Source organism: Hippocampus zosterae, chromosome 3, assembly GCF_025434085.1.
Source record: "Hippocampus zosterae strain Florida chromosome 3, ASM2543408v3, whole genome shotgun sequence".
NCBI classification, from domain to species: domain Eukaryota; kingdom Metazoa; phylum Chordata; class Actinopteri; order Syngnathiformes; family Syngnathidae; genus Hippocampus; species Hippocampus zosterae.
The window spans coordinates 4,742,359-4,755,293 of record NC_067453.1 but is presented as its reverse complement, the minus strand read 5'-3'; the positions used below and the strand labels follow the sequence as shown (position 1 = coordinate 4,755,293).

Sequence of the window (12,935 nt, the reverse complement as noted above, 5' to 3'; positions counted from 1 at the left end):
AAAATAAAAAGTCAACTGATTGCTTTAATATTGATATGACAATAATCAAGCAGATTATAGAATATGTAGTGCGACCTTTCACACACATATGCAACCTGTCATTCAAAGCTGGTATCTTTCCATCAAAAATGAAAATTGCTAAAGTTATTCCAATCTATAAAAGTGGAGAAAAACATCTGTTTACAAATTATAGACCAATATCACTACTACCACAATTTTCAAAAATATTAGAAAAACTATTTTCTCGCAGACTTGATAGTTTTATACAAAAGCATGCGCTGTTAAGTGAGAATCAATATGGCTTCAGGGAAAAACGGACCACCTCAATGGCAGTTATGGAGTTTGTGGAAGCAATAGCCACTAATATAGACAACAAAGAATTTACTGTTGGGGTTTTCCTAGATCTAAAAAAAACTTTTGACACAATAGATCACAGTATATTGTTGAAAAAACTAGTAAGATATGGCATTAGAGGTGTAGCTTATAAATGGATAAAAAGTTATTTAGAAAACAGATATCAGTACGTGCAACTCAACAATAAAAAAACGAATCAACTGAAAATCACTCACGGAGTACCTCAGGGGTCAGTGCTTGGTCCAAAACTATTCATCTTATATATAAATGATATCTGCAAGGTCTCAAAACTATTTAAATGTGTCCTATTTGCTGATGATACAACTTTCTACTGTTCTGGAATAAATCTGAAACAGCTCCTGACAACCGTAGAAAACGAATTAAACAAATTAAAAAACTGGTTCGACAGAAATAAATTGTCACTTAACCTGAAAAAATCGAAGTCAATTGTTTTTGGCACAAGACCAATCAAACACCAAGCTAAAATTATGGTAAGCTCAATTGAAATAGAAAGAGCGTATGAAACCAAGTTTCTCGGATTAGTAATAGACTCAAAACTATGTTGGAAACCACATATCGATAACGTAAAAAGAAAAATAGCCAAGACCGTAGGGATCCTCTACAAAACCAAGGAAGTGCTAAATAAGAGATCTTTGTACACATTATACACTCCATTATTATTACCATACATGACCTACTGTGTGGAAATATGGGGAAATGCCTGCAAAACAAACACACTCCCTATTCTCAAACTACAAAAAAAAGCAATTCGAATTATTAATAGATCAAAATATACGGAACCCACAAATCCACTATTTATCAAATTAAATACGATGAAATTTTATGACCTGGTTGACTTAAAAATCGCCCAATTAATGTACAAAGCACACAATAACCTGCTCTGCCAAAACATTCAGAAGTTTTTTGAAATTCGAGAAAGCAACTATGAATTAAGAGGTACCAACTTATTCAAAAAACTCAAAACAAGAACAAACATCAAGCAAAGAAGTGTATCTAGCAAAGGTGTTAATCTGTGGAATAATCTCGAAACGGACCTAAAAATGAGTAAATCGCTTGCTGAGTTCAAAAACAAATTCAAAAAAATAGTACAAACAACCTACACCAATCAGAGTTAAAATGATAAATTCTAAACATTAAATATAATGATAAATCAGAACTAAGTTGAGAAATAGAGAAAGGTATTGCAATATCCATTATGAATACAAGAGAAAATTGACACAAGAGTGCCAGGGTGAGGATGTATATAATCCCGATACAAACCAAAAGTTGTGAAAATATCACGGTTAAGGGTAAAGTATGATCCTTAATGGAGACTTCTTCTTACTTTTTCTTTTCTGATTGATATAAAAATGATTTAGTAGATATAAACACATAACGGGGTAGGACTAGATAAGTGTTTTTACTTCATCCTACTCCCTTGAACATAATAACTGTGTTGAATGAAGACTGATTTCTTTCTTTTACTTTTTTATCTACCTTATTTTCTGTCAAATTATTACTGTATATGTTTTATGTTCAATAAACAAACAAACCAAACCAAACCAAAGAAAATCGTTGGCACCGCCCTACCCACTCTTGAGGACTTGCACACTGCAAGAATCAAGACAAGGGCACGGAAAATCCTCCTGGATCCCCCGCACCCTGCCCACCACCTTTTCCAGCCACTCCCCTCAGGCAGACGCTACAGATCCATGCGCACCAAATCCAGTAGACACTTAAACAGCTTCTTCCCTCTAGCCATTAACTCCTTAAACAGTCACTGACGTAGTCACTCTTCTTGTACTACAAAATGGTACTACAAAATTACCGGTTACTTTAAAATGGTTCAATGATTTTGTTGTTTACGATGATACTAGTGCAGCGTGTTATACCGGATACAAATTCCTTGTGTGTTCTACATACTTGGCCAATAAAGATGATTCTGATTCTGATTGGAGTTCATGAGTGAGCTCTGGGATTTACACATGGGTTTCAAATTTAATACACAGAAATTCTAGCCTTTGAGATGCAAGGACTTAGGAAATCAGAGGTTGCTGTGTGATGCACAAGATGGGACATGGGCTGTGCATCAATCACAATGCAATGTCAAACTGTAAAATGTTCAATTTTAGAGTGTCTTTGTGGTGACATCAGAAGACGCAAAAAATAGCAGAGGGGTGTAGCCTGGTGGAGTGTGTTCAGTGTGCTAACAGTAATCGACCAACCAGAGGGAAAGGCCTCCATGTTACTTCCTGGTAGGTTTCTACACAAACACTTTTAAAGGGAAAGCTTACACCAAGGGGTCCGATTGTTCTTGCGCATTGCCCAGCGGCAATCACCAAGATAACCAACCACAGTGGGCAAAGACCCTCACTATGCAGAAAACGGCATTCTTGAATGTGGTTATGAAGTATAAGAGGGATATCAGTCAAGTTGGAAATTCTTGATATTTTATGTTGACCATAATGTTCCATCAGATATGTCGGCTCACCTGTCAAAGATCTCCAACACACTGAGCTTCATTTTTCCTGGTCTTCCTGATGACCCTTTGGAAAAGAATATCATCCAACTGAAGACTGACATGCTTTCATTGCCAGAGCTCCACTTGCAAGTATGGGCTGAAATCCACTCTTGTTATCACAGTTTGCTCTTTGTGTGCATTTGTTATTCATATTACTGACTTGGAAGTCTCCTTTCCTTCTCATCCTCAGGTTGTCGATTTGGTTTTAAAAAGCTTTTGCCAGTGCATTTTAGATGCTTCAAAAGCACACCCTCCAAATAAGTAAGCACTCTTTTTGAAAAATAAAAATAGATATTGCTTTACTTGTTTCAACACTAGACATAACGCACACCTATTTAGTGTTCACACTGTACAGTATTCACCACTATTGGATACCAGATAACCCCCAAGGACCGCATGAGTTGCCCACAGGCCCATTCAACAAATAGGTCACAGGTGATGCTACATTGTAATTTTCTAGAAATATTGTTCATGTACAGTAGTGATCATTTGAAAATGTAAATACTGCGGAGATTAATAGAAATATTTAATGTTTCATATCGTGCTGGCAAGCAATTAAAAAGATGTTTAATTGGGGTCTGTAATTAATTAATGTAATTAATGTACTGTACATTTAAATCTAATCTAAAAATTACTGAGAAAACCCCTATTTTCATTTTAAATTTGTTACATTATTGAAGCAGATCAAAAGATAAAAGAAAAAGTGGCAATATAAAGTATTTTATTGTTTTTCTGCAGACTTGGACGGATGCAGTCCGAGCCATTTACTTTCTGCTGTATTTAAGACTAGTCAAAGTCCTACCTGCAACCTTTAGTTTCGACCATGAAGGGGAATGTCACTGTTTTGTTTGTTTTTGTAAATCTCCAAAGAATTACAAAATAACAATAAAATATAACATCAGGTCCTTAAAAAGTGCTTAGGTTAACATATCAAAAACAGTGAGCACAATTTTCTGAGCAATACAAGTACTCAACAATGAACTTGCTTCAGATAATAAACAATAAATAAAACGGACCCTTACATCACAGTGCTGCAAGTTAGCACTTCAGAAATAGCACTGTTCATCTTGCCAAACTAAAAGTGGTGAAATAAACATTAATCATTTCTAGTAGTCTCCAGAGGACACATCAACTATGCCTCGTACGTGTGGTGTTTTTGAGTTTAGTTTGCCGAAGCGCTTTGCTATGTATGGCTTGCTCGCTATATTGCTAACGCTTTCGGTGCTAACGTTAGCTGTGGCTGCACTCGAGACTGGGTGCTTTGCATTGATGTGGGAGGCTAAGTTTGAGCTGCTTCGGTGGTAAGCAAACTCCTGGTTACAAATTAGGCATAACACTCTACCATTATAAATTGTGTCATCACGGCGTTTTTGGAATGTAAATTTTCCATTCATTGTGCCTAGAACTCTCACGTACTCCTCACCGCTACTTACTAAGCCCGCCCAACTCCAATGGGAGCTTATCAGCTTCGGCTGAACAAGCCCCAACATAATGGGAGCCAATCAACGTCCGCTTCAGGCTGTGACTGATAGTTATTTCCCCACCCTCAACAACTCGAACACAGGAAGCCAACGCATAAAAAGGGCTATTAGAAAAAGGCGACCGACCAACAGAAACAATAAAGGCAGAGATTAAAATGTAGATTAATGGAATTTCTAAAAAAAGCGCTAAATGTGATGCAATTACAACTGCTTGTGACCTTCCCGCTTGGTGTTGTGTGAGGGCATGTTAGAGGGCCTGTCCCTCACCCAGCCTGTCCCTCACAGATGTTTGAGCACATATTTCCTGACAGTTATCAACCCCCACAATGTTTTTTTTTCAACATGCTGTATTATGGTATATATCGGAATCAGATTTATTGGCCATGTATGCAAGAAACACACAAGCAATTTTCTTCTCAGTTACAACCCTTTCAGAGGAACATAGACAAGATAGCAATAAGCAGCATAGGGGAGACAGAAGGAGAAGCCTGGCGCGTCACTGTTAAGAACAGATAATACACACCTCTTGGTAATTAAAATAATGACTGTGCTGTTCTCCAAATTGTAGCATCCAGGAAAGAGGCATGCAGTAGTGGCAGTAATGGCCCAAATATTCTCGCTAAAATAATTCAAACTTGTGCCATACAGCCACATATTAAACACAGCTGCGTATTTGTTATATAGTAAGGGAGAGACAACACACAACTCAGTCTTAAAACATGTTTTCTGTGCTTATCTTCAAACATCTATAATGTATTTAGAAATACATCTCTGAATTCACTGTACAGTGAAACTCCTCTGCAACGAAATCATGTTTGCAGCAAGAAATTTTTCACAACAGGGTGTTTTTCACTGTAGCAAATTTGATCTCAGATGTAAGCACACCCACACACACACACACACACACACACACAAACGTATGTGTACTCTATTTTTATTCCAATAGTGCATAAGTATAAGCACACACTTATTTGACATTTCATACTGTCAGTGTAGAAAGAATAAAAGGGAAAAAAATGGCGGAATTTACAATCAGCATTCACTTTCACTTGCATCAATTTCTTGGATAATGTATTTTATTTTGCTTGCTCCGTCTTTCATTTTTATCACTTTTACCCTCTCTTCCAGCATCAGAGCTCTTCTTGTCTTGGCTGTTTGACATCCAAAGGTCCCTTTTGTAGCCATTTTAGCAATGCAACGTCCATCATCGTCTGAATCTAACAATAACAAATACTTCTTGGCATGCAATGAACTTTTAAGCCAGCCACGGGACGCTTCGTACTCCTCAAGGCCATAGTTAGCTCTCGAAGGCTAAAAACCTTACGCTAACTGGAGCGCTTCTCTTTCATTAGCGCTTAGCCTTCGAGAGCTAACTATGGCCATCGAGGACTACGAAGCGTCCCGTGTGTGTTGCATGATAAACAAGTAAGGCATTCGAGGAAACGTTCTTTAATTTCAGTGGTGCCCAAACTTTTTGGATCGAAGATCTACTTTCACGATCAACTGATCTACCCTTACTAACACGCGCGCACACACACACACACGCACTCCATAATTAGAAACAGCATGAAACTGAGGCATACGATGCACTCTTGCACCCTGTTAACTATCGTAGCTCACACGCACCGTTTTAAAGAGCTTCCCTGGGCCCTCCTAGATTCCTATTCTTTGCCCATGCCCTCGGTGAATTGTACATGAAGCAAACTCTGAATGAGAATAATGACGATAAAAGATAGAGCGCAACAGTTCAACCATTTAAAAAATAAAATAAAGCAGGTAAATCTTGAATTTACGGTGGCGCGTGATTACGTCACCGGAAGTTGTTAGCTCTAAGCCAGGGGTGCCCAAACCTTTTGGACTGAAGATCTACTTTTCAATCTACTGACCTCACGGGATCTACCCTTACCGGAACGCGTGCACGTGCGCGCACGCACGCGCGCATGCACGCACACACACGCCATGATGAGAAACAGCCTGAAACTTTTGCAGCCTGTTAACTATCGTAGCTCACACGTACCGTTTTAAAGTGCTTCCCTGGGGCCTCCTAGATTCCTATTCTTTGCCCGTGCCCTCAGTGAATTGTACACGAAGCAAACTCTGAATGAGAATAATGTCGATAAAAGATAGAGCGCAACAGCTCTGATCACAAGCTGCAATTGCAGGCTGCTGAGCGCAAACAGCTTCTGGTGACGTCATCACGCGCCATCATAAATTCAAGATTTACCTGCTTTATTTTATTTTTAAAATATTTATTTTGTGAAAAGGAGACTGATAGGATGATTATGGTGCAGCGTACATTAACACAAAAAAATACTAACATGTACAAAGACACAAATGATTGTTTGTTTTTTTTCTCCTCGACACTCTTCGGATCTACTTGGGATCTGTTTTAGATCTACCGGTAGATCAGGATCGACGTAATGGGCACCCCTGTATTAGCCCTTCAGCTTATTCAACAGATTACGCAAGAGGTAGCTCTCAGTAAAAAAAAAAAAAAAAAAGTTGTTCACCCCTGACATAATACATGGCATTAAACAAGTGTTGAAATTGTTAACTCTTTAAAATTCTGTGATGCAATCACTCTGTGTGTGTCTCTTCAGACAGAATATGTGGGCTTCCAAGTTTGTGTGTGTATTAGTTTGTAACACACAGTTCCTCTCCTGCCTTCTACAAAGACTTTGGCATCTGCTCCATAACCAGGTATGCAGATGTCCGCTTGTATTCTCTCGAAAAAGCAAGACTCGGATTTTGGGGTCAAATCAAAGTGTTGGAAAGTGTTGCAGTTTTTATTCCATACCATTGCTTTGTTTATGCGGTCAGTCAATTAATTGAAACTGGAAAAATTCAGATGATGATACGAGACACAAGAGGTTGTAGATGCATACTCTTTATAAATGTACCGGTATATGTATTCTCATACATGTATTTTTAAAATTACAATAATAAATGGAATACATTTAAATTTTTCACCTTTTGAAAATACATGACAAATACGTAAGAGTGAGGAAACAAGGTGTATGCTGAGTGATAGTCTCACCAAATGACTCTTATCGGCATTGCTTAGTGTAAAACAAGTCTATTTCGGTTAGTTTTTGTTTGATTTTTCCAATCAAACATTGACACACCATCCATCCATGCATTATCTAAGCTGCTTCTCATGAGGCTCGCCGACATGCTGGAGCCTATCCTAGCTGTCATCAGGCAGTAGACTGGGTCAACTCTGAACTGGTTGCCAGCCAATTGCACATAAAGAAACCATTCATGCTCATAATCACTCTTAGGGACAATTTAGAGTTTTCAATCAACCTTCCATGCAATATTTTTGGAATGTGGGTGAAAACCGCAGTACCCAGAAAAATCCCACGCAGGCACGGGGAGAATTTGCTTACCCCCCACAGGAAGGCCCGGACTCTCTATCGAAACCCAGACCTCTGCACTGGGAGGGGGACGTGCTAACCAGTCCTCGGACGTGCCACCAGTATTTTAAACACACACACACGCACGCGCGCACACACACACACACACACACACACACATACACACACACACACTTTTGAGGCAATAAAACTGGTGATCCAGTGGTGCTTACTAAATATGCAGACAAATTGCAGTGATCATCACAAAAGTTACATGATTTTTTTTAAATTTAAGAGTAAAATCAGAAACTTGTGTTGTCTATGTTATGTAATGCTATGTAAACATGTGAATTAGATTCTAAGTTGTTTTATAAGATGTCTTGTTTCTAAAGGGGAGCGTGCTGAGCGACCTACACATCATTGGTCTAGCAGCTTTTCTGGTCCACCTCCATACCTCCATGTCCCAAAGTCCTGGAGTGCAACTGATTTCGCAAAGGCAGCCCAACCCAGTATCTGTCTCAGAGGCACTTAGCTCAGCACTCGTCTGCAACACACGCACCCGCATGCACTTTTGTATCAGGTGACTTTGAGTTTTTATGATATAAGGGTCGTAATTTCCGGACTATAAGCCAATACTTTTTTCCTGTGCTTTGATCCATGCTGAAACTTCATAACAACCATTTGTGTAGTTCAGCGGCAGGCTTCGATGATGAAATCTTTTACCAGAATTGGCCTCTAAGTAAGCGTGAATGAAAGAGAGACTGTGAACGTGTGCATGAAGGAGTTTAGCGGCCGTGGCTTTCTGACACTGAAGAAAGAGGGCTTTGGTGTGTTTTGTGCGCAGGAAGAGGAAGATAAATATAGAAATGAATTCCTTTTCTGGGAGGCTACTCTGTAACTACCCAGCTGTAGTTGACATTGGAAAAAACATTTATCGGGATTTAAGGTAATTAATTTGATTTATTTAATTTAAATCCATCTATGTTACCTCTTTTCATTGCAAATATTCCATGTCATAACATGGAGACATGGGGCAAATGAAGCGTTGTGGCCAATATATGTACATATTTTTTTAAATGGCTGAATGTAGTTGTTTCATCTTGAGCTGTGCTCCTTGTAGTCCGGAAATTCTAAAATATGGCCCCAAAATTTAATGACATATAATCTGCATGTCATTATGTCAAATCCAGTCTTTTAATCACTCAGGTTTTGTGTGGCTGCCATGTGCTATGGGATCTGTAGAGGGGACTCATTGCCTCAACAGGATGACTTGACTCCCAACTGCCTTTATAAGAAGGTGCGTCTCCATCGTCTTTTTTGTTTTTTTTACATTTCAGAGCAACTATACATGTAGATGTTAAAGTGTTTGATGGAAAAACCCTCTTTGAGTCAACACAGCTTCTGGCTTGCTGTCTTTCTTGTGTGAGAGGGGGACAAACATTGTCACCTTCAGAGGGCCCAACGAGGACAACTGGCGTCCCACGGGTGCCCTTGTTTTCCCTCTTCAGCAGTTACACCTACCTTGCAACTCCGTTATTGTTGTCTCTCTTGATACCTAGCCGGTTGCTCCGGTGCCTCTGAAAGCAACTTCACTATTTGTTGAAATGCCTTTCCTTAGGCGCCTGTTCTATTGAGAAGCCTGATTGTGGTCATAGCAAATAACCGTTTGCATGGGGAACATCTTGAGTACTGATGATGATATTTACAATAAATTTCAAAAATCCAATGCGTATGCCAGCTTCTCATCACCCAGTAAATTCATGGATGTGAAAGAGTTTCTGTGAAGTTGACCACAGAATGAGTTCTGGCTTGAGTTGCGACTGGTCCATGAATAAAAGCACCAGCAATCGGCTACTCTCATTTAACCATCATTAGCGTACAAGGTACACATGTACACATTCATGATAGTTAAGTTGAAGTATTAAGATGACAGTACATTCAAATTTTCTTATCTTTGCAGCTTGTACCAGCACTCCTGACATGTTTGTAAATGATGCAACTTAAATTGAAGTGATACTGGGGCCTTTAAATTTATTGCTGTAAATGTTTGGTGCATTTAAAAATGGAAACAGTGGCTATACTTTATTTAATAGTGCACTAATACTGTCCTATGAAACTACAAATACAAAAAGAGATACTTGTAAACCAGTGTAGGGTGATGCCTTTCAAATGTAGGCCTTCACTCAGCTCAGTTTGTGTGTGAAATCATCTTCTGAATTAGCTTTGCATTTATGCCGTAAAGAGCAGTTAATTGAGATTGTTGATTATTTTGAGGATGTGATAGTTGATAAAAGTTTAAATATACTGTCAATTCTATTTGAAAACAGCAACGTGTGCAAGCATGTGTACTTAATGGTCATTCAAGTACCAATCTGGTTGCTAGTTTTCAGCATCGTTCAGAACTCACCTTTGAGCGGCAGGGGCGTTAGATTTGAGGCAGTTACAAATACAACTTGAACTACAGAATAAACCCGGGTTGACATTAGAGTTCCACAGTTTGATGTTACCCAGAATCTCAATTTGTTTCCTTCTTTTGATGACTCAGATCCTGCGATTTCACTCTGTTTGTCTGATGGAGGTAAAACTGCGTTTTTGCAGTATGCCCTTACAGGTATAGCATGTGATGCTTTTTCAGGACTGAGTGTAGCTGACATTAAGGTTTATGCTACAGTTAAGTCTTCAGTCTACTAGCTTGTGCTGGACGCGAATCATTTTCCGTAGAGGAAGAAATTTGATGGTCAGACATTCAAAATATGTGCATTATTTGACTTGTCCTCTCAATCGATGGTGTAGACCAGGGGTGTCCAAACTTTTTGCCAAGGAGGCCAGATTTTATGTGGTAAAATGTCGGGGGGCCGACCTTGGCTGACATTCTTTACATTGAACAACAATATTGTTCAACAAATTTTAGTAAGCCAGTCTGTTTCACATTTCCATTTTTATTTTAATTTCAACAATCTTAAGAATTTCTTTTGGTTCATTTGAAACAGGTATATCACATGCAACTGCTTATTCACTTGACTTTTTCTTAAACAGAAGTCTCCTGAGTGCAAATTGATTGATTTGAAAGATAAAATGTATCACCATGACTTTTCTATAGTCACAAAACCTTTGACTCGAACAACAGGGAAATGAACAAGCAATACACATATCCACAACTGCAAGGATCATTTGAAATATGACATATCAGTCAATATAAACACGGAGTGATGTCTTGTTAACTCGTGAGTGATGCCCTCTAGTGTCTAAATGCTATTACTCATTTAGTGAATGCTATTACTCATTTAGCCACTAGAGGGAAGCAGTACTCTATGAAACATCACTCACCAGTCTACGAGACCTCAGTCAATGCAACACGTGTTCCATTGCGCCCAACCTGCGGGCCTGACGGCACTGATTTTATGACAGGGGCCGAGGGCCGGATGAAATTCGACCGCGGGCCGGATTTGGCCCGCGGGCCGGACTTTGGACATGCCTGGTGTAGACTGAGAGCAATAACCTCTGCAATGTATACATAGTTCAGTACTGTATTGTATAATAAAAATAAAGCTGACTATCAAGTACCAAGTACAACTTTATTGTACTGTCTGTGAAACAGACAGCACATTTAAAATTCTGTCCCTCACATTTTTTTGCTTTTTATAATAAATCCCATTTCACGGATTTCACTTATTACTGATTCTTTTTGGAACATAACCCCCGCGATAAACGAAGGATTACTCTGTGTGTGTGTGTGTGTGCGCGTGTGTGCGTGTGTGTGTGTGTGTGTGTGTGTGTGCGTGTGTGTGTGTGTATGTATGTATATATATGCCCGAAGACAGCTGGGATAGGCTCCAGCATCCCCCGCGACCCTAGTGAAGATCAAGCGGCTCGGAAGATGAATGAATGATTGAAAGGTTACAGCGTTCCGTGTCCTTATAAATAGAGCGGGTGGAGCTTCTCTGTGTTCGTCTGACAGTGACAGTGCGCTGCTGTTGTAGCGACCTAGCGAAAATTAAACGTCTCCAGTGTTGTCATCGAACCAAGTGTAGTCATCCGAAATGAGGTAGACACAAAAACCGTAGAGAGACTTCCGCGCAAGAAGGACCAACATAATCAACATAGCCTGACTGTGTTAGGGGGAGTGAAACGCCCCTCTTTCAGAAGGGCAGGGCCTCTTTCCCCAGCAGCACTGGGGAAGTGCTTGCGCTTGTTTGTACGGCCGGCAGTTTTGAATACAGCGGCACATAACTGCTGAATAAAAATAACAACAATAATAATAATAATAATAATTAAATGATGTGAAAGACAATTGTAAATAGCACTGCAATTTATCCATTTTGTGTTTATATTGAACAGCTCTAATATATATATATACTAGCTGGTTCGCCGCCCTCCGGGCGGCTCATCAGCTAGTTCCTGCGGAAGGCTGGTAAGGTCTGCCTTTGGCCCACAAAAGTGTTGTTGCTTGGTTCAACTTTTTGTTCATCTTCATTGCTTATCGCGAAAATAAAGAGATGTTTAGCTCTACTAAATAACTAACAATTTCATTGCAATGCTTGTTGGTAGACAACATTTTTCGCTAAGATGCCCGCGCGATCGTAGTGAGCCACTGCCTGAGCGGCGCAGTGGCGGCGCGGTGAAGTAGGTACGTTTTGAAAAGGGACAGACGGAAGGACAGACCGCGTGCGGGACGACGGGCAATATATATATATATATATATATATATATATATATATATATATATATATATATATATATAAGTAATAATAATAATAATAATGCTCTTGCGACGCGGGGGCCCAGTCTCATTCGGCTGAGTCGTCGCAGTGCGTAGAGCCGATCAGCTTCACCAGGGTCCGCCAATGACCACGGTCATGGGCCAGGTCCGCTGCATCCTCCAGGGTAAGGCCCTGGTGTTTGAGATCTTCTCTGATGACATCAAGCCATCTGGTGTGGGGTCTGCCGCGTGGCCTTTTCCAGCCGGCTGTCGCTGGATCAAATGAGAAGATGGCACGAGTTGGGTGTTCCGGGGGTAATCGGAGGAGATGACCAAGCCAACGGATGCGCCTCTGAGCGGCCAGTCGGGATGCAGGGGCTGAAGGGTATGTTTTCGGAGGTCTGAGTTGGAAACATGGAGGTGCCAGCTGATGTTCAAGATGGTTCTTAGTGACCTGCTGTCAAAGCCGTCGATCCTCTTGGCCTGGGTCTTGTTTAATGGCCAGGATTCTGCACCATACAGGA

The 12,935-nt window shown here is 40.0% G+C and overlaps 1 protein-coding gene across 4 annotated transcripts in view; it reads left to right on the top strand.

The window, feature by feature from the left end:
* LOC127597644 (Fanconi anemia group A protein) overlaps positions 1-12,935 on the top strand; it is an 82,150-nt gene that overhangs the window by 35,683 nt on the left and 33,532 nt on the right. For all 4 annotated transcript variants that reach the window (XM_052060804.1, XM_052060805.1, XM_052060803.1 and 1 more), the window contains 5 exons: positions 2,832-2,965; positions 3,066-3,136; positions 6,957-7,056; positions 8,105-8,292; positions 8,919-9,009. In XM_052060804.1, the coding sequence (XP_051916764.1) occupies positions 2,832-2,965; positions 3,066-3,136; positions 6,957-7,056; positions 8,105-8,292; positions 8,919-9,009 (584 nt within the window). The remainder of the gene's footprint in view (positions 1-2,831; positions 2,966-3,065; positions 3,137-6,956; positions 7,057-8,104; positions 8,293-8,918; positions 9,010-12,935) is intronic.